Below are 21,437 nucleotides of genomic sequence, written 5' to 3'. Positions count from 1 at the left end.
AACTCTCACGAGCAAGGAGGCTCTGACTTGAGCCCCTTCTGACCCTCCCTCTCTCAGACCCGTCCCACTTGTCACACCTGCAGGCCTCGACCCCTGCTGGGTCGAGGGCCGGGAGGGCTCCTCTCTCCCTGGAGGTTGCCCAGCGGCCCAGCTGAAACATCACCTCCTCCCGGAAGGCTTCCTGGACTTCACTTGTCAAGCAGCCCTTTTCTGCTTTTCCCGGCACTGAGCTCCCCCAGCTGGTAATCCCCCCAGTGACAAGCAGGAGGTCCCTCTGTCACCTGGCAGCCTGACAGAGGCAGAACCAAACTGGAGATAAGCACGGGGCAGAGACTGGGTGCACGAGGAAGCGCCCTTGCCTGCAGAAGGGACAGAGCAAGAACAGGAAACCTGGTCGGAGACAGAAGCAGCCCAGGTGAAAAAGGGCCCTGGGCAGAGAGGGGACGAAGACACCCCGAGTCAGGCATGATGGACGGAGGGGGCGAGGGGCCTAAGGAACCTGGGCCGTGTTTCCCACAAGCGGAAAGAACCAGACGGTCAGGCGAGGGGAGTCGGGGGGAGCACAGGACATCGGGCAGGGCACTTGCCTCGAACACGACTGACCGGGGTGCGATTCCTGGTACCCGATACGGTGCCCCAAGCCCTGCCAGGAGCAATCCCTGAGCAGAGAGCCAGCCGTGACCCCCAAGCATCGCCGGGTGTGGCTCTGAGACCCAAATAAACCAACAAGAACTAGACAGTCTGCTTCACCCTGGCCTCCTACTTCTGCGGGGTCCGACTGAGCTGGGGTGGGGGTTGGGGGGGTGCTGTGAGCCAACGCCTCGGCCCTTGGCTCTGGGGAATCACCCGTTTTCCTGGCATCAGCGACCCCCACGCCCCCTAGTTCCACCTGCGACTCCCCACGTGGAGACGCCTCCTGAAGGGGCAGGATTGTGCCCTGCTCGGGCACCGGGGGCTCTAAGTCAGGCCCCCCCAGGAACGGGCAGGCAGCAGGCAGGGGCCAGGCCGTGGGCTGCCCAGGAAGGAGCAGGCCTGGCGCGTGCAAACTGCAGAGCTCTGGCAATCATGGAGGCGGCGGGGTCCCTGCATGGGGCAGCCCCAGGATGGCACCGAATGGGCCTTGGGAAGGGCGGGGGGACCTGGTGCCCCAATTTCCCGGCGGCGGTGGTGGTGCGTCCCAGGCCCCCTCGCCGCAAAGGTGCTGCCCCTTTGTCTGGGGAAGGCTCAGCCTCCCCCCCTGTGGAGCCACGGGCCACTCGTCTTGGGCCGAGCACTTGGGCTCACAATGGCGAGGCCAGGCCGACTCCCACAATCCCTTCCCCGGTGAGCCATCTGCTGCCTGCCGGCGAGAGTGCCGGGCGGGCGGGCAGCACCGTCCCTGCTCCAATGGGCCCGTTTCTCAGCGCCGCGGCGCGTTCAGGCTGGAGAACACCCCTTCCTTTCCCTGAGTGTGCGCCTGATTCACTGCCCTGACGGGGCGTGTGTCTTCCGCTCTGTCCTGGGCCCGCTCCACGGTGGCTGGCAGGCAGGCAGGCAGGGCAGCCGGGCGGACCAGCACCCGGGGTGGGAGAGGGGCTCGAGCCCCACCCTGTCCAGCCCTCCGCTGCCCGTGGCCGAGGCCCACCCCAGCTCCTCTCTGCCTCCGAGCCGGAGCAGCGAACGCCAGACAAAGGAAAGGAAGGCACCTGGCACCACCCCAAGGCCCCAGGAGATGCCGCCTAATGGGCTCTCCTTCCAGCCGGCCCTGCGGGCCCGGTGCCGGTCCAGGTGGCTGGGGAGTTCAGGCTCTGTGATCTGCGGCCCCGGGGTTAGCGAGCAGGTGGGGGCGGGGCACCGTGGGGGTGGCGGGTTGCAGGAAAAAGCGTCTTAGGTTCAATGCCTTAGGGGAATGAGATAATCCCTAAACCAAAGAACTGGCTCTAAGCTGGGTCCTCCTTGGGGCCTTCGGAACAGATGCTCGGCCGCCCCGCGGGCTGTCATTTCATTAGTCTTTGGGACTCGCAGCCTCGTTCTCGCTCGGTCCAGATGATAAAGACTCAGAGTGCGGGGTGGGGGCGTCTTCAGGGTAAGGGGCACCGTTCTGTCAAGGGGGTTCATTCCCTGAACTCTCTCCCGTTTTCAGCTTGTTGTTGCCGTAAATGTAAATCTCTAAAAAGGCCCTCCGCTGGATTTTTAAAGAGGAACGTATGTTACCTTCCTGGCGTGGGATCCTTACAAAAGGGAGTCGCGCCTGACATGTTTGGATTCTAAAGTAATCTGTCTCGAGAAAGAATCCCACAGACGCACAAGCGCAGAGGAATCAGAGAAGTACATGGAAGGGAAGAAGGCAGGGTTTACCCAGAGGTCAACTTTTATCCCCTCTGCGAATGGAAAAACCATTAGAATAAACAATTACCTGACAACTCTTAAGAGCAACAATGGGATTCTCCGTAATCTCGGTACTTGATAATAGGTCTTCGACTACCACCTCAACTTTGTTTATTTTGAAAGTCACGATGAGTTCATAAATCTTTCCTATATCACGGTGCATCTTTTGACAAAGTGGAGTCTGGGCAATGTTACACGAAACTGTCCATTCTAAATGCTTTCCTCGCATCATTAACCACTTGGTATGACACCGGCCAGATAATTAAGACAGGTTTGTTTAATATTCCAAATGAAGGTCTATATGATTATTCATTAATCAGAAGTAAACTTCAAAACCTGGCCACCGGAAAAAAAAAAATCCCTTATCCAGCTAGTTTACAATGTAATTATTACTACATATCTGCTCGTGATCTGTGACTTTTTAAAATGCAGGTCAACTGTTTAAAATTTATAAAGATTTATGCTCATTTAATTATTGCCTGCACAAGATTCCCTCCTACAAGTGTTATCTTGATAGACAGAGAAAACCCTTATGAGCAATTACAAAGTGATAGTTTTTTTTTCTTAGTAAAAAGGAAGAAAATATTTTTACCAAGAAATTGTGGAAATAATGAGAATCAACTTTAACAAGGATCTGAAAGTGGAAAGAATTAATTTTCCACAAATGCTTTTCATTAATGGTAGGTAGGCGGCCACACTGGCCCAAAAACCCAGTGAAAAGAACTTGTTTTTTCCACCCCCTTCTCCCGGCCTGTGCGGATTCATTCACCTACTCATTCACACCACAGACACACAGAGCAAAACCTCTGTGTTCTATTTCTTTCTTTCTTTTTTTGGTTTTGGGCCACACTCGGCAGTGCTCAGGCATCCCTTCTGGTGGAACTCGGGGAAGCATCTGGGACACCAGGGATTGAACCCGGTGGCCACAAGCCAGGCGAGCAGCCTCCCCACTGTACCAGCTCTCTGGCCCCTTCCTGTGTTTCAGGTACGGAGCTCACTGCAGAGACACAACGGTGAAAAAAGCCACTGATCCCTGTTCTGTACGGCAGGAAAAAGACATGAGACAAATACTCCGACACTGATTCATACTTCAGGGGGACAGTTCCTGCCGAGAGAGAGAGCTGTGGGGCCAGAGGCCCAGACCCCAGCATGGGCAATCACCAGGATCTGAGCTGCTTTTTTGGGGGGGAGGGGGGTCACACCTGGCGATGCACAGGGGTTACTCCTGGCTCTGCACTCAGGAATTACCCCTGGCAGTGCTCAGAGGACCATATGGGATGCTGGGAATCGAACCTGGGTCGGCTGTGTGCAAGGCAAACGCCCTACCCACTGTGCTATTGCTCCAGCCCCAGCCGAGCTGGAATTTAACGTTATTTCCCTGGTGCATCTCCAGGGGCAGCACTGAGCTTGACTTTGTGCTCAGGACTGGGGGTGGGGGGGGGCGTCCACCTCCGTGTCTGCTGTGATGACCTCATGACAACAGAACAGCACCAACGGGATCCAGAACAGGGGCTGAGCTGTTCCCACCCCCACCCCCAGCCCCCCTCCATATCAGCTCTTCTCTGAGGCTGTCCAGGAGAATTCGATTAGAGATGCCGACAAAAATCAACCTCCATGCTCCGCGGAATGCCGACACACTTCCCTGCTCCTTCTCTGGAGAGAACCGAGAGACGTTTCCAGAATGCCTCCCCTGCCCATAGCTCTGGATTCTGCCCCCCTGTACCGTTCCGGGTTTCAGAAATCCTGGAGTCCACGCGAGGGCTCAAAGACCAAGCCACAAAAGGAGCAGGAGTGACTGCTACAAGCGGGCGTGTCAGTGGAAACCTCAAGACGCGTGCTAGGACGCAGCGCTGAGAGGTGGCTCAAAGGGTCAAGGCCAAGGGCTGCTGGCGTGCACGGCAGCGTGGGCTCGACCCCCGGCACCACGGGAACCCCTGGGCCGGGTGCAGCCCTGGCGGCCCTGAGCATGCGCCCGGAAACTCCTGCCAATACAGAGGTAGTGCTGGTGGTGCAAAGGAGACTAAGACCAGAATTCTAGGGGAGGCCCTGGAAGCAGAGGAAGTGGTGGGGGCGGGGCTTGGGGAGTGACTGGTCGGTCCCTTCTCCCTGCCGGAGAGGAGAAGCTCGACAGCCCCGGGTCCCGGATGCGCCCCCCCCCCCTCCGTGGGGCCCAGAGTCAGTTCATCCCTGGAACGCGCGTTCCCGCCACTGCAGCGCCTGGTTCCGTGTTCACAGCCCCACGGTTATTGCTTGTTTCAATTTGCAAACGCAGCCTCGGAGTCGTTTTAAATTAATCCTGCAAAAATCACCAAGAGATTAAAATGCAAATCTCGACATGGCCAGAGCCCAGTAGTGATTCTATGTCAAAAATCACACAAATTGGCCCTACGAAAGTTCAGAGTCTCCTCAGAGGACCGGCTCTCCGGCTTCACTTCATATCTGAGATATGGAAAATCATTTCCCTTCCGTTTTCCTCATGAATATCAAAGGTCAACGGCGAGCGGTGCGGGGCAGGGGGTAAAACAGAAACAAAATGCTCGGGGTTGGGGGGGGTGTCCTTCTGCCGGGGCCGGCAGACCCTAACTTAGGAGCAGACCCTGGGCTGGAGCTAATGCCTGGGCACCCCGAATCCCCAAGAAGGAAATGGGGCTCACGCGGCCTCTCACAGGGCAGCGTCGGGGACGGCAGTGGAGCCGCACAGCGCCCTGGCAGATTGTTTCTGATTATTCCTGCTTAGAGACAAGGCCAGTAGGAGGATTTAAGGGACAATGGGTTGCACCCAGGGCAATGCTTCATTAGTGGCAAAACCAGCAAAGGAAATGCAAATTTTTGATCAAAAAAAAAAAAAAAGAAAAGAAAAAGAGATGGGGACCCGGGAGGCAGCAAACCGCACACACAGACAAGAACCGGGGGAGGGGGAGTATGGGCTGTTTGTTTCTAAGCTAGGTTTGAGCTCAGGAACTGCGGTTCTGAAAACTGAAGTTAGCAGAACTTTCAGGGACCTCCAGGTTAAGCTCCCAAGGCTCTCTTGGTCCTGAAGAAAGAAAACAAAAAAAAAGGGCTGGAGCACTGAAACAGTGGCAGGGCGCTTGCCTTGCGTGCAGCTGGCCCAGGTTCAATCCCCAGCAATCCATATGGTCCCCTGAGTCCCGCCAGGCGTGACCCCTGAGCACAGAGCCAGGGGTGAGCCCTGAGCACTGCCAGGTGTGGCCCCAAACAAACAAACAAACGAAAACCTGACCCTGGGCGGTCATCCTTCCATTATTTCTAGCAGTAAAACAGAAACAACTGATGTGTCCACAGGAGCCTGGGTAACACGGGGGACCAGGGACAGAGAAGCGGCGAGGACGTGGACGCTGGCCTGCGCTCAGTGGGGGACTCCCAACACCACATCACAGGGGTAGCCCTGGAGGGTATCCAGGTGTGGGCCAGGGGACCCCCTTCGGCCCCCACCGCTTAGGGGGGCTCAGGACACCACGGCACAGCAACCCTCACAGCGACTGGTCCATCCTGCTGGCTGATGTCCCCAGATGTCCCCTGATGTCCCCAGACTTGGGACTAGGGCTCGGGATGCTCCAAATCAGAACGAAACGAAACAAAAACCGCTACGGAGATTCCCTGTCACATCTGGGGGGTGAGGCACCGCTCTGGGGCCAGGCTCAAGGTCGGACTCTGGCTTCGAGTGTGGGAGACCCGGGTCTGGTGCCGGGCGCTGGATGGTCCCTCGGGTTCCAGTGGCAAGCTCTGATCACCAGGGCGGGGGCTCCCCCTGGCAGCCACCAGGGGTGGCCAACACCCCAAGAAAAAATAAAGCTGCCCACCTGCCTGCCCTCTTCCCCAGGTGCTTTGCCTGATCTTACATTCCCCCTGGACACGGCAGGAGCTGCGTGTGACCATCACCGGGGCAGCGCCTAGGAAGACGGCCAGATGCCCACACTGCCTGACGGCCCCACACCCACAGTCTGACTGTCCCCCACATCCCCCGCTGCCCCCCACTGTCCCCCACACTGACCCTCACTGTCCCTCACACACCGCTGGCCCCACTGTCCCACACTCACACTGACCCTCACTGTCCCTCACACCCACACTGACCCTCACTCCTCACTGTCCTACACCCACACTGACCCTCACTGTCCCTCACACCCACACTGACCCTTACTGTCCCACACCCACACTGACCACACCCACACTGACCCTCACTGTCCCACACCCACACTGACCTTCACTGTCCCACACCCACACTGACCCTCACTGTCCCTCACACCTACACTGACCCTCACTGTCCCACACCCACACTAACCCTCACTGTCCCTCACACCCACGCTGACCCTCACTGTCCCACACCCATGCTGGCCCTCACTGTCCCACACCCACGCTGACCCTCACTGTCCCACACCCACACTTTCCCCACTGGCCCCCACAACGGAAGGCATTGGCCTGAGCTGTCCAGAGGGCCCCCGGACTGCGGCTACACCCCACAACAGGTTCTGTTGGTGAGCATCTCACTGGCGTTATTCTATAAATAATGTCCAATTTCACCTTTCCATTCCCCTTGACCAGCTACTGTCTCACGTAGGTAATAAACAGAGATTGAACTGTCATCATCTTTAGTTTTCTCTTGTCATAATAATAAACAGTGGCCCGGAGAAAGGCCACTTGGCTCTCTGGCAGTGGGTACACTGTGGTGACACTGTGTGCTTAACATACTTTCACTGTTACATGCTTATAAGCCATCAACCATCCTGGGCAGAGAGTGGTCCGGGGGCAAGGCCTTCCGTGCTGCTGACAGGGTTCTACCCCGGGCACCGCATACCGTGCCCTGAACAGAGGTTCGGTGTAAGCTCTGAACACTGCCAGGTGGGATCCAAACACCCACTTCCAAATAAATTAATTTTTAAAAAGACAGTGACCGATAAGAGTTTAACGTCTATTTTTCAGCATAGTTCAGCACTGAATTTTTATAATAAAAGTAATATGGAATTTGAAAACAATCCTCTGCTAGCCTTTTGCTATTGGTCTGTGGTATTCTATCCTTTCAGGAGACTTTTTGAGTTCTTTCTGGGTCCCTCCTTTGTCCAGCTGGATAGAGTACCAAGAGTCAAAGATTATCTTAATTTTGCAGAAATTCCTCATATTCTCAGCCGGATGGTAGATTCCTCTGTCACGACATGGTTGCCTTTCTCCTTTCTTCACAATTATTATTTTTTAAAACCATCTCCGTGGCAGCGTCTGGGAGACAGAAGGTGACCCTGTGGGCTTTCAGTATAGTTCAATACGGAGAAACTCAGGGGCTACGTTCAGACCAAAGACCCGATTTGGAATTTTAATTCTACCACATTTTTGCTGCAGGACCTTAATGTTATATGTTACTTTAATTCTCAGGGGCTTCATTTTCTTATGTAAAATAAGGACAATAGGTTTATAAAGGGAGGCAAGAGACAAGATACATGGATGGCAGTGAATAGTCATTAGATGAATATGACAAAACAGACAACCACTACTGCTACTGAAAGAAAAACCTAGTCTGAATTTTTTGCCGTCTTAATGGCAATTGGAAACCAAGCAACATTTTCCACCGCCGTCTAATCATATGGATAATGCACTTTGTGAAGGCGCTTACACTCAAACCAACTAGAACCGTTATCTAATCACAACACGACAGTCTAACTTCATTACTCAGGATGCCCTGACAGCTGTAATTTGTCTGCTCTATCGACAGCCCTCACAAGAATTTCTTTGCTGGGACTCTTCAGTAGTTATGGAGACATACACCTCTTATTGCGGTGCCTCTGAAAAGCCTTCTAGTATATTCCCCCTATTCTACATAGAGAGAATCAGAAGCAGGGACTTGAACGTACCAATATTCACAGCAGTATTGTCCACCTTGGCCAAAAGGTAGGAACAGCCTGGTGCCTGTCTAATGTTTCACATACATCTGATGAAATATTATTCAGCCTTCAAGATGCAGGGATTTCTGATACATGCAATGTAGAGTAACCTCAAAGGCACTGTGCTTGGGAAAATAAGCCAGACCTCCCCACCCCGCAAAAAAAAAAAAATGACAAATAATATATGATTCTACTTACATGAGGTCCGTAGTCAAATTCACAAGAGACAAAAAGAATATTGGTTGCCAGGTTATAGGAGGAGAGAATCAGGGAAAAGCTGTTTTAATGGGAACAGAACGGCAGTTGGGAAAGATTAAATATTCTGGAGCTGACTGGTGGCATATAATAATGTGAAGTGTCTACTCCACTGAACTGTACTCTGGAGATGCTAAATGGTATGTTTTATTGTACGCAGATGTTGACAGAACTAAAACAAAAGACCAAGTGCCGAACAGGGGTGATTTGAGGTTTGGTTCTATGCAGTGTACTCAGAAACCCCCCTAGAGAAAGACTGGGGTTCTCCTACCTACCCCCACAAATGCTTGATTTTCTTCTCTTAAAAGTGACCCTAGAACTGTAGCTGAAGCATGATTCCACTAATTAATTCTGATGAAGAAATCTTCCTATCATTTTGTTGTTGTTGTTGTTACATAAAGCTACGATTTGCGACAATGAAAAACCACCTGTATTCACAACAGGAGAGAAGAGCAAAAGAATACTACGGAACTAGAAGATGGAGTACTATGCAGGCAACAAAAATGATCGTTATGAATGAACACGAGAACACATTAAGTGATGTCAGTCATGCACAAAGTACACCCTAAAAAGATGAAAAGGTGGCAGTGATGTATTGACACCCGAGAAGTAGGAATACTGGTTTGGTCTCACCTTTACACTTTCAAACAGTCTCTTTTTTTCTTTCAGAATGCATTACATGTATAATGTATAAATAATTTTATTTTGCTTTAAAAATAAGTGAAAAACATGATAAAGAAGAAGAAGTACTCACATTCTCTGGTATGCTGGGAAGTTCTCTGGTATCAGGCACAGTAAAATAAGAATGCTGAGGGGAGGAGAAAAATAAGCAAAGGCCATTAATTTTTGGGAGAAAAAAAAAAGAGCAATAGGCGCATTATTCAGAAACTGGAGAAATGACCGGAAATAAGAGTTTTATTTCTAGGCAATGTCTGTGGAATATTTTCTTTGCTTCAGATGCACCCCGGAGACATGCGGAAACTCGAGTGAGGCGGCCGGCGCGGTGAGAGGCTCCCTCCCCACGTTCTGCCTGCGGGTTCCGGCACACAGGCGGGCTGCCGGCATCATCATTTATTGCTCAATGAGGCAAGAGGGCTCGGGGGACCCCGTATCACGAGGTTCCCTCAGCAATGGTCTTCCCCCAGCGAACCTGCCATTGCATTTCAGTGTCTGACATACGTCTGTGCCGTGAGTCCGGGCGACGACAGACAGGGAGCACTGGAGTCTGACCACTCTCGGGGCCCTGCCAACCAGCCTGCTGCGTCCCGGGAAGGGAGGTGGGACGCGGCAGAGCGGAAAGACCTCGCTGTGCAGAGAGCTTCCGGAGTGGCATCGCCGTGTACAGAAGGAGCCGGTGGTCTCCAAGTTCCACGACAGGGGCCCGGACTGATGGCACCTCCCTGGTGTGACCACAGACGCAGAAGACAATAGCAAGCAGGGACGGAAGGGGCCCGGTGGGGGCCAACGAAGGGTGAGACTGTGCAAAGGCCAGGCCAGGTCCCGGGCAGCGGAGGGCAGGCTAGTCACGATTAGAGTTTGAGCCTGGAGCCCCGAAGTGAAATTTCAGGACCTTGTCCCCCTCCTCCACTCCCGGAGAAGGCACACACTCAGGAGGTCTCCAGAGACAGGGCTGAGGAGTCTCTGGCTTAAAAGCCCCGGTGCCCACTGGAATTACGACAATAAAGACGATTCGAGTCTGACCTACTCACTAGAGCCTCGACAGCTCTTTCCTGAACACTCGCTATAAGGGGAAGTTTCTGCTAGGTACTTGACAAAAAATTTCAGTACCGTGATCATCTCTAAAACACAAGGAAGTGGGGCTGGAACGACAGCACGGTGGGTAGGGCCTTGGCCTTGCACTCGGCCAGTCTGGGTCCGATTCCCAGTATTCTAGGAGGGACCTATATGGTCCCTCCTAGCACTGCCAGGAGTCATTCTGAGTGCAAAGCCAGGAGTAAACCCTGTGCATCGCCGGGTGTGACCCAAAAAGAAAAAATAATAAAATAAACAAACCACTTGGAGAGGTATCTGCAAAGGCCACACAGGTAGGAGGAGGCAGAATCAGCACTGCTGAACCAGAGCAATGCGCCTTCCCTTAGGACAGACAGTTTCAGTTACACTCCCGATGTACAAACCATCGCTAAGGCCACCAGAATGAAAAGCGACTGAAAAGTTAATGACAGAAAGGGAACTTTTAAGAAAAGCCCACGATGCATTTATTCCCAAAGCTCTTTCTGTGCCAAGATATGCCCGATGATGTTCAAAACAATATATACAGGATGGAAACTATTCGAGTTGACTACAAAGATTAAACCTAGAATAAAGTTCAAGATTAATTTCGAAGCCAGGAGAAAGCACCTTTTATAGCAAAGGTCTAGAAGCCGGTTACCTACGAAAGGCTGAGCGTCCTCAGGGGCAGTGACGGCTGGCAGAGAAGGGCGACACACCAGTGAGGGCAGGGTGCACCTCTGAGCTCTTTGACTTGGGCAATTTCATGAAATCAAGAGCTCGGAACACCCGTGTTTCTATCCATAAAATGTTTACTGCCGTACATTTACTTCTAAACTGCTGCAAAGAACAAATGTTATCTCTGAAAGTCCCCGGCGGTCGTTGAATATAAATTGTGATTATTGCGTCTTGATGCTGGCTTCTATTTTTCTCAATCACAGACATCTGACAGAGCAATAGTCTCTCGTGATTAAAGACACGGTCCAGGACGGCTATTTTATCACCGTCCCAGGCTTTATTAGCTGGATAAAAACAGAGCCCCTCAAACTCAAAATGCGCACGGTGGCGGGAGGAACGCCGAGCAAGCGCGCGGGGAGAGACGGTTCTCCGCCTCCGCCGACGACGTGAGGGGGGTTGCAGGCCGCGCGCCACGGCGGTTCCCAGAGCCAGCAGAGTCCCGGACTGTCCTCCGAGATTCTGTCGTGCTCCACCGCTCATGAAATGCTGGGCCCAGAGGAGGTCAGAGGCATTCCTCGGAGGCACCGGCACGGAACGCTGTGCCCTGGCCCCCGGCAGCTCCTGCGGGCGCCGGGCGAGGGTCTCTCCTGGCGGCCGGTGCCTCCCATCCAGCAGCTGCTGACCCAGCCGGGCCGCATGCAGGGCAGCGAGGAGATCAAGGCGGTTGGCAAGGAGACAGTCAGAGGCAAGGCTGCCCGCAGAGGGCAGTGGCCCGGGGAGGCTGGACGTTCACTTCCTCCTCCGCTTCAGGCTTGAGGCTTCCTTCATCTCTCAGGACGACGACGTTGTTCGCTCTACGAAAGGGAGCGGAAGCCACCCCGAGTGCTCCCTCCGTCCCTTCCTTCCTCTCATCTCTCAGGACCAAGGAGAGAGAACTGAAGCCTGAAGCCAGCCTGGGCTTAAACACCCCGATCCTCACTCTTCACCATGCGGCCCTGGACGGCAGCCCCCGTGGCCCTGTGGACGGAGAAGGTGCCTGCCTAGATGCAGCGCTGCTTTGGGCACGAGCCACACAGCCTTGGCTTGCGTCTGTTTGGTGGTTCTGTTTTTTTTTTTCTTTTTGGGTCACACCCGGTGATGCTCACAGGTTACTCCTGGCTCTGCACTCAGGAATTACTCCTGGCGGTGCTCAGGGGACCATAAGGGATGCCGGGGATTGAACCCGGGTGGGCTGCTTGCAAGGCAAATGCCCTCCCCACTGAACTATTGCTTCGGCCCTTAGCTAGCATCTGGGCATGGAAGAACAGCCATGTCTGTTACAGGGAAGACACGGATTTTGTCATACACGGCTTTCAAAGGACAGTGTTTGCAGTTTGATCATCGACCAAACACCCTGTAAGAAACATTCCTTGGTTCTAAGAGGCCAAACTCTTCAAGCCACGGAAAACCATGAATACCAACACTGTACCCGGCTGTGGCACAAAGACAGAACTTCGTAAGTGTGCAGACCCCACGACACAGGGGGACAGCCTCTGGATGCCCAATTCCTGGCCCAGGCCGTGCAGCCAACGTGGGTCAAGGTGAGGGACTGCCTCAGGGAGTTGGAGAATTCTAGAACCGAAATGTAGGGAGGAGCCCTAGGCCTGCTCTGAAGCCTGAGCTGATAGACAAAGAAACTGAGGCTCATGGGGTTCGGGGTTTTGATTCAAACACTCAGGTCATCAGCAGAACGAGGAGAGGGATGGAAGCCCTGGCTGGCTAGGGAGGGCCCCGCACCCCGACCCCGGCACGCCAGGGACCAGCATAGGACATACAGCTTGTATTTCAGGAAGTTTGAAGAAACATTCGTCTCAGGTGCGGAATAAGGCGACATGCTCTGCAGCCCTGACTTCCCAGGCATCCAGTCCAGAGTGGGGGGAGGAAGCCCCCGTCGCCGAGTGGGCGACAGGCCCCAGAAATGCCCAGGAGGCTCGGACAGGAGAAGATTTCTCCACGGACAGAACCAGAGTTGGGTTCAAAAGGGTGACCCCCCCCAGGTACCCTGGGCACCAGGGCAGAGGTGTGAAAGGTGCGGGGGGCGGGGTAGGGGGGAGACGACAGGGCAGACTTCAGCCCAGGGACCGGCATAGCCCAGGGGCAGCCCCGGGACAGGGGTTGGAGTCAGCTGTGCAGAAGAGGGGAGTGACAAGGAGTGGGCAGCCCCGGGGCCTCCAGCTCAGGAAATCACAGAGGCTGAAGGACACTCACTCTCGGGCCTGCCTGAGCACACGGGGTCTGAATTTGGGGGTGGGAAGGGGTGCAGAGAGTACAGGCGGGAAGCAGGTGAGTCCGACACAGCGAGCAGCTAACGTGTGTGTGTGTGTGTGTGTGTGTGTGTGTGTGTGTGTGGTGGGGGCGCAGCGGGTTCCCTGCCCACTTACCACGCTGAGATGAACAGACTCGCCCGGGTCGGGAATGGGCAGTTTGTGCAGACTTGCAAGGAGCTCATTCCACTGGCTCTCCTGAAAGAAAGGGCAGGCTTGGTCACACGCGCAAGGCTGAGCCCTCAGGGGTCATGAACCTGTGGGGTCAGGGATGGCCTGGGGGCTGGCGAGGGGGCTCAGGACTGAGGGGGCAGGCGGGGCTGGCCCCAACAGAGAAGGGGGCTTGGCAAAACACTCCCCTTCAGCACCGTGCAAGAGCCAAAGGGATCCACCCACCCCGCTGTGTCCAACGTTTTTTACCCTGACGGCCTTTCATGGGTCCTATACTACAAGCCCTCGGCAGATCTAGCTGCCCCAACTCCATAGCAACAACTTTTAAATGCAAATGCTCCGGGCGGGCGCGGATGGGGTGGGGGCGGCGGGAGGCAGGGAAGGGCGACGCGAGAGATCTCGTCTTCATCATTACCCCCAATTAATTTTATTGCGTGTGCACGGGATGCACGCGGCAGCCTCCAATTACGGGGGAGTTAAAAATGAGCGACGCGCGGCAGCAGGCCGTCGAGGAGGGGCGCCGTGCATCTTAACGAGCCAAGCGCAGCCCGAGGGGCTACACGGTGGCGCCCCCGAGCTGCCTGTGTGCACGTTCACCTGTGAAACGCCCGGAACACACCAAGCCTCGGTGCCCAGCCGTGGGGAGTCCCGTGGCTGGCGTCAGTGCTCAGCTCACACAGGACTCCATTCCCTCCCCTCCCTCGCAGTGTGCCCATTTGACAGATGCACGACTGGAAGTGCTGATGGATGGGGGTGCCTTGCTCCAAAGGCCCAGGGTCTCGAGGCAGGTTTTCTGCACCCCTCTCCCCTCCCACCCCCAGCTCAGAGCTCCATCACAGCGCTGCAGCTAGGGGGCTGGCTATGAATTCAGGCAGAGAAAGAAGAGCAAGCGCCACCAGCGAAGGGCCTGCCCTAATTTGAGCACTGACAAATTCCTCCAGTCTCTCACCGAGGAGACAGAGGGAGGGACGTGTGCACTTTTCATCCGGTAAATCTGAGATTCAGCAGCAAACCTCAAATTTTCAGAATACTGGTGGGATAGTACCAAAAGGTAAAAAAAAAAATGGGGGGAGGGTTGCCTTAGCAATTGGAGATTGCTCTACCAACATCATCTATAAAGAGGGGGGGAAAAAGGGCATTCTTCTACGGAACCACAATTACTCACTGGGATCAGGAAACTGGCCCGCCTGCAACAGAGCCCTCTTGGCCCCAGATCTCCAGCCAAGAGTGAGTGCCCTTGAGGACTGGAGTGATAGCACAGTGGGTAGGGTGTTTGCCTTGCACGCGGCTGACCCGGGTTCGATTCTCAGCATCCCATATGGTCCCCTGAGCACCGCCAGGGGTAATTCCTGAGTACAGAGCCAGGAGTGACCCCCGTGCATCGCTGGGTGTGACCCAAAAAGAAAAAAAAAAAAAGGAGTGAGTGCCCTTGACGGCAAGAGAAGCGAGGCCAGCAGCACGCCTGCTTGGACCCCGTGCCTTCGTCCGCCCCGAGTGCGTCTGACCTTGACCGTGAGACCAGCCGTTTTGTACGCTAACTCTCAACGGTCTGATAGTGCTTGAGATTTCAATCCTTTGCCTTAAAGACGATGCTCACTTTGATCATTTGATTGATTCATCTGAAGTCTCTTTTGCAAAAGGCTCCTGATTATCTCACCGGCGTTCTGCGGAGTGATGCTTTCTGCAAACACCCGGCTCCACACCGAACTTTGCCTTTGGCAACTCGATTATCTGATGGGGACACAGCCCCGGGGCCTCCTGTCTCGGTCACCCTGTCAGTCCTGTTGAGTGGCCTTGCCTGTGACCAGCGGGAGTTCCCTGTCCTCTCAGGCTCACTTGTGTGTCTTCCTCATATGGCCCGTTAATGTTTCCAGCACTTTCCTACTCTTTGGCACGTGGACTCCAGCACCATCTACCTTCCCTGGCCCCGTGAGGATAGCAGCCTTTGCTACTCCACATTACACACCCAAAGGGCCCCGACTCCTTGCTGGCAGACGCTGAGAGCTGTGACCGGTGCCAAAGGCTCTAGTCCCAACCTCACCTCCAGGCACGATTCTCACTCCCTCGGTCACATGCCTGCAGCTATACACCACCAGAGCAGAGAACTGAGCCCTTGTTTTGTTAAAAATGCCTTTGCATGTGACCAATCCATTATATCATCACTCCTGCCACACTACTGACCCAATTATTAATGTCCATCCCTCAAATCCGCCCCCCCAGCTCCCCCTCCCACCCCAGGATCCCCGTGTGGGGTCATGGTGGCTGTCTCGGGTCTCCCTGGGATCGCCTCGATGCTAACAAAGGTGTGCGGCGGAGCTGGGGCTCCCCTGCCCTGCACGCTCTACCCTCTCCTCAGCCCCGACCTCCCTTCCGCAGGGATGGGCCTCAGTCAGGGTGACACCAGGCCACTTTCATTCTCCATCCCTCCCCCTCCCAAGCCGAAGCCTGCCTCGCTCTGGTCTCCCATTGTCTGCTGGGAGGGGGACTTTACAGATTTTTACAGAAAAAGCTCCTTTTTCCTCTTCCTCCTCCCCTTCCCCCCTTTCCCCCTGAAATATGACATCCCAGACCTTGCAAACAAGCAAGTGGTAGGCCTTACTCCTATCACCCATCAGCCTTTCTTCATTTTTTATTTTTGCTTTCTGGGTTACGTCCAGCAATGCTCAGGGGTTATTCCTGGTGTTTTTTTGCTTTTTGGGTCACACCTGGTGATGCTCAGGGTTTACTCCTGGCTCTGCATTAAGGAATTAGTCCTGGCAGTGCTTGGGGGACCATACGGGATGCTGGGAATCAAACTTGGGTCGGCCGAGTGCAAGGCAAACACCCTACCCACTATACTATCGCTCCCCTTCCCCCCAAATCAGCCTTTCTTTAATCTCCAGTGCTTCCCAGGGAAGGATGAGGCTCCCCCAAAAGAGAGTGCTGCCTCATCTATGCACGGGGGGCACTGACCGAATCTTCGTGAACCCTCAGGTCCTGAGTTTTGTTTCGAATTTATATGAACTGACGGGGGCAAAACCATGGAAGAACAGGTGACTCAATCTTCAGCTCAAAAATGGCCATGAACCTCCTGGGAAGCGGCTCTCTTTGCTAGAGACACCTTTCCAAGTCCTGCGACAGCCGGAGTTTGACTCCAGGGCACTGAGAAGCAGAAATGACCAAGTGGCCCAAGGAGCCCCCTGGGCCCAGCCGCACATCGTCCCCTGCTGCCACAGGGCAGAATCCTTTCCAGCTCTGCTTCCGGTCAGAGGGAGGGCAGCCCGGGGTGGGGCTCTTGGTTGCACATGCCGTGCCACTTTCCTCCTGAATTCTCTGCCCAGAGATTCAGTTCAGGATGCTGATCCTTGTCCCGAGACAAGAAGGGCTGGAGGCCCGGGGAACAGTGCAGTGGTATTCGAGCATGTGACTGTCAGCCCCAAGTGGGCCCCTGAGCACTCCTGGGTGTGGCCCTGGAGGCCCCGGCATAAACGGGGGTGGCCCGGGTAGGCCCTGGCACTGCAGGGCAAAAGCAGCATGGTAGCCGCAGACTCCTGCACTGACCCCCTGGCCTGGACGACTGGGGGATTCCCCGACCCACCTCCCCCCCACCCCAGACCTCCTGAGTACCACCAGGGATGTCCACAACAACAACAACAGACCACAAGGATTTGGTGCCACACGGGACGGGAAGCCCAAACAGCACGCGTGTCCCCACTGCACTGCCCAGAGACGACACTGTAAGCCTCTCAAGGAAGATATGAAACCACTTTCTCCCAACTTCCAAGCCACTGAAAAATCACACAGAAAGTCAACTACCATTTTATAAAGCATTTTTTAGAACGATCATATTCTATAGAAAATATGGGGGATTTTTTCTTTTTTTTTTTTTGGCTTTTTTTGGTCACATCTGGTAATGCTCAGGGGTTCATCCTGGGTCTGCACTCAGGAATTACTCCTGGCGGTGCTCGGGGGACCCTATGGGATGCCAGGGATTGAATCCAGGGTGGCTGTGTGCAAGGCAAATGCCCTCCCTGCTGAACTATCACTCGGGCCCTTGTGAGAGCTTTTTTTCTACATTTACTAACAATGGATCATTTTTATCATTTTAACCATTTCATAAGTTTTATAAGATTTATTTACTAAATATTTATTTATATACATTTCTATGATGTATTTGTTTAAATTCTTTTAATTATTTTAATGATTGTAATCATGCCAATCACTTAGGACACTCACTAAAAGGAAAAGGTAATAAGTGATATACTTATTAATTACTAAGCGACATAAGTGGGCAAATCTCTATCTTGCTATATTTACTTTTTTTTTTTTTTTTTTTTTTTTTTGCTTTTTGGGTCACACCCGGCAATGGACAGGGGTCACTCCTGGCTCATGCACACAGGAATCACCCCTGGCGGTGCTCAGGGGACCATATGGGATGCTGGGATTCGAACCCGGGTCGGCCGCGTGCAAGGCAAATGCCCTTCCCGCTGTGCTATCACTCCAGCCCCGCTATATTTACTTTTGACTAATAAGAAATGCAATGGGAACAATCAGACTGTCACGTGTCAGAGAAGCCGTGAGCCGCACACGAGCGGCATGTGAGCCTGCTGACCCCAGCACTCAGGAGGCTCAGAAAGCAGTTCGGCCCAGGCTTGTCCGCATGCGTGTCCCCTGCCCTGACCCTGGCCCCGCCGACGCGCTCCTTTAAAGGGGGATGTGCAAAATGAATAAAACGCTTCACGTGCCAAGAGAGCCGGTGGCTGAGCTGAAACCTGGGGAGGTGCCACGTGATGAGCCGTTTCCCGCACCCGGGAGATGCTCCAGCGAGTGACGTTCCAGGATCAGGCGCGATGCAGCCGTGAGCAGGGCTGACAGCTTTACCCGCAGGGGAAAAGTCACTGTTTAAAGTACTTTGTCTGCCCCAAAAGTAGAGTGTATGGGGGAAACTCTGCCAGAGAGGCAGTGGGAGGGGTGGGATGTGCTGGTGGTAGGGGGTGAATTGGGGACGTTGGTGGTGGAAGATGTGCACTGGCGGAGGGATGGGTGTCCGATCATTGTATGGCTGAAACTCAACTTAGCTTTCTAACTCAGTTAGAAAGTTAGAGACTTTCTAACTGTGGCTCATGGTGATTCAATAAAATAAATAAATGAAAATAAAAAAGAAAGGCGAGCACCAACCTCTAAGCCCCTCCCTCCCCATCTGGCGGCTGCTGCCCACAGCAGTACAGCAATGCAGCACACCTCGGCCAAGGCCGGAGGCCTCCCACTGGCCCCCGAGATTGCCCAAGAGGGCCCAGGTGACACAACCATGCAAGTGAGGGGCCACACCACACGAGATGGGATCACAGCAAGAAAATGGCGGGGGGTGGGGGGGAGGCAGAGCGATAGTCCAGCGGGGAGGGTGTTTGCCTTGCATGCAGCTGACCCAGGTTCAATCCCTGGCATCCCATATGTGCCCCCAAACACTGCCAGGAGTAATACCTGAGTGCAGAGCCAGGAGTAACCCCTGAGCATCGCTGGGTGTGACCCAAAAAGCAAAAATCAGAAAGCAAAAAAAAAATAATAAATAAATAAAGAAAGGATGGGAAGCGGCCCCGGTCAGTGAGAGCCTGAGAAACGCTACAGTGCGGTGTCTCTTCCGAAAGGGCAGCGAGAGACGGCTGTAGCTGGCAAGTAACTTTCAGACCCAGCAGGCCCGACAAAGCCGGGTTGAAAGGGGAGCCACAAGGGCCGCCTGCTGGCAGCGCACTTTACCCACAAGGCCCTGCTCTGCAGCACGGCACAGCCCGCCTGGCACCAGCCTGGCATGACCACAAAGGGCTAAGGCAGGTCGTGAAATTTTGGGGTGACCGGGAAGGTCAGATCACGTGGGTGTTAGCTCGGAGAAGGTTGGGGGCCGAACGTATGACTGACTTAACCCAAACCACAGGAGCCGCCCTGAAGCTCACGGCGCTTGTTTTAGGCAGGGCAGGAGCTGGCAGTGATGTCCCTCCCTGGGGCCAGCGAGACGGGCTCCGAGGGTGCAAGGCCCGGCCTGTCCCCTGCTCTCCCACTGTCCCCAGTGTTACCAGGGGCACTGCCTGGGCACTGCCAAAGAGAAGCGCCTCCCTTCCCGCGTTCCCTTCCCTTCTACTATTTTCTAAAACTTCTGGAAATGTCCTAAAACAGGCCTCTGGGTAACCGTCTTGGTGAACTTTCGGGCCCGTGTGCGGCTTTGATCACCCCAAACACTTAAGTTTTCCCCTTTAAAAAGCACAAAATGGGGGCCAGAGTGATAGCACAGGAAGGGCGTTTGCCTTGCACGCGGCTGACCCGGGTTCGATCCCCGGCATCCCATATGGTCCCCCAAGCACTGCCAGGAGCAATTCCTGAGTGCAAAGCCAAGAGTAACCCCTGAGCATCGCTGGGCGTGACCCAAAAAGCAAAAAAAAAAAAAAAAAACCACGAAATGAAAAGGCAAATAAATACCTGTCCTTTCGTTGTGTAGTCGGCCAGGACGTTGAGCAGCTTGTAGAACACCTCGAACCAGGGGAGATAGCTGCGGAGGAGGGAGACAGAGAGGTTAGCGCTCGGCGCCCCGCCTTGAGCCAGCCGCAGACGCGAGGCCGGGGCCAGAACAGTCATCCTGTCACGGGCTGTGTCAGGCGCGCACAGCGGCCGCGGCAGGTCTACTTCTGGGGTCGGGGAAACGGCCAGTGGCTGGCAGCGGGCCGAGTGTCCCTTTGAAAGCATCGCCATGCCGCAGAGACAGCCCCAGCCCGCGCAGAGATTCCAAGCCGGGCTCTGCGGTCAGGAACGCCCCCCGCCACCCCACAGCCGGCAGGAAACCACATGTCCTGCTGGACTGGCCACACACAACGCTGCCGCCGCCGCGGCTGTCCACAGGGGAACTCGGAGTCCCCCCAAGCCGGAAACCACCCCAGGGGGCCAGCCGGGTCCCACCCTGGAGCTGGTCCTGGAGCTCTAGGCCTGCACCCTGCACCCCTGCTCTTGCCCTGTCACCCCAACTCCCACTATGGCCCAACCTCTGGGCTTCAGGCGGCGCTTCTCTCGGGGGAGAATGCCTTACCCATTCCTCCAGGCTGCCCTCCAGGCTCTCCTGTTCAGGCCTCTCGCAGGGACCCCATAGGGAAGGTCAAGGGGCCACACACCTGCCAGAGCCTGGACACACTTGGCCCTTTCCTCCCCTGGCTCCCCCAGAACCTTCCGTCCTTGTCCCATTCCCCTCTTCTCAGGGTGGTGCCACTCTCGGTACCTCCCCAGCATCGTCCTTCCTCTGGGGGCTGCCAGACACGCCCGCCCTCCTGCTCCGGGCTCACAGACCCCCGGACAGCGCGCCCCCTTCCAAGCCAGGGAGTCGGCAGGGAGAAGCATCTGCCCTTGGCAAAGGACTTGGCTCTGAAGGGCGCCGCTCCGGGGCCAACTTGCAGAGAGCCTGGGGATCGGGCTGGACCGAGCAGTGTCCCCGGCACGGGCCCTGCTGGGGTGGGACAGGCTGGACGGACGTGGCGAACCAGCCCTGCTGGACGAGCACATCCTGCCACCCTAGGGTGGGGGGGGGTGCCATGGCCCAGCAGATTAGCAGCTGGGGCGCGGAGGGGAGCAAAATTGGTGCGAGGCCCTGGAGTGGACAGGTGGGGCGCAGAGCTGCCCCGGCCAGCAGCGCCCCACGCCGGCTGCCCAGGCTACTGTCCACGCTAAGTAGCTTATCGCGGTGGGCTGATAAGCAACTTGACTCTTTGCTCCTGCGCCGGCATGATCGCGCCCGCTGCTACGTAGGCCCCCAGTGCCCGCCGCCACCACTTCCGATCAGTCCTCCAGGGCCACGTAAACAGCCAAGAGGGATTGGGGGGAGATAAGGCCCTCCCTTCCCAGTCGGTTAAATGAAACCCCTCGGAAGAGCATTCTCACGCAGATGAGCCCCCTCTCAGCACACTCGTCAGACCAAGGATTAGCCCCCCACCCCCGTCCAAACGTCTCTTTGCCCCCACTAGTGACATAAAATCTTTTAATTTTTTTTTCTTTTTGGGTCACACCCGGTGATGCACAGGGGTTACTCCTGGCTCTG

At 55.0% G+C, this 21,437-nt stretch overlaps 1 protein-coding gene across 3 annotated transcripts in view; it reads right to left on the bottom strand.

The window, feature by feature from the left end:
* DENND1A (DENN domain containing 1A) overlaps nucleotides 1-21,437 on the bottom strand; it is a 549,524-nt gene that overhangs the window by 224,068 nt on the left and 304,019 nt on the right. For all 3 annotated transcript variants that reach the window (XM_055143062.1, XM_055143108.1, XM_055143161.1), the window contains 3 exons: nucleotides 19,838-19,907; nucleotides 13,337-13,417; nucleotides 9,265-9,318 (listed from right to left, as the gene is read on the bottom strand). In XM_055143062.1, the coding sequence (XP_054999037.1) occupies nucleotides 9,265-9,318; nucleotides 13,337-13,417; nucleotides 19,838-19,907 (205 nt within the window). The remainder of the gene's footprint in view (nucleotides 1-9,264; nucleotides 9,319-13,336; nucleotides 13,418-19,837; nucleotides 19,908-21,437) is intronic.

The sequence above is a fragment of the Sorex araneus genome, chromosome 1, assembly GCF_027595985.1.
Source record: "Sorex araneus isolate mSorAra2 chromosome 1, mSorAra2.pri, whole genome shotgun sequence".
NCBI lineage: Eukaryota > Metazoa > Chordata > Mammalia > Eulipotyphla > Soricidae > Sorex > Sorex araneus.
This window is presented reverse-complemented; position numbering and strand designations above follow the sequence as displayed.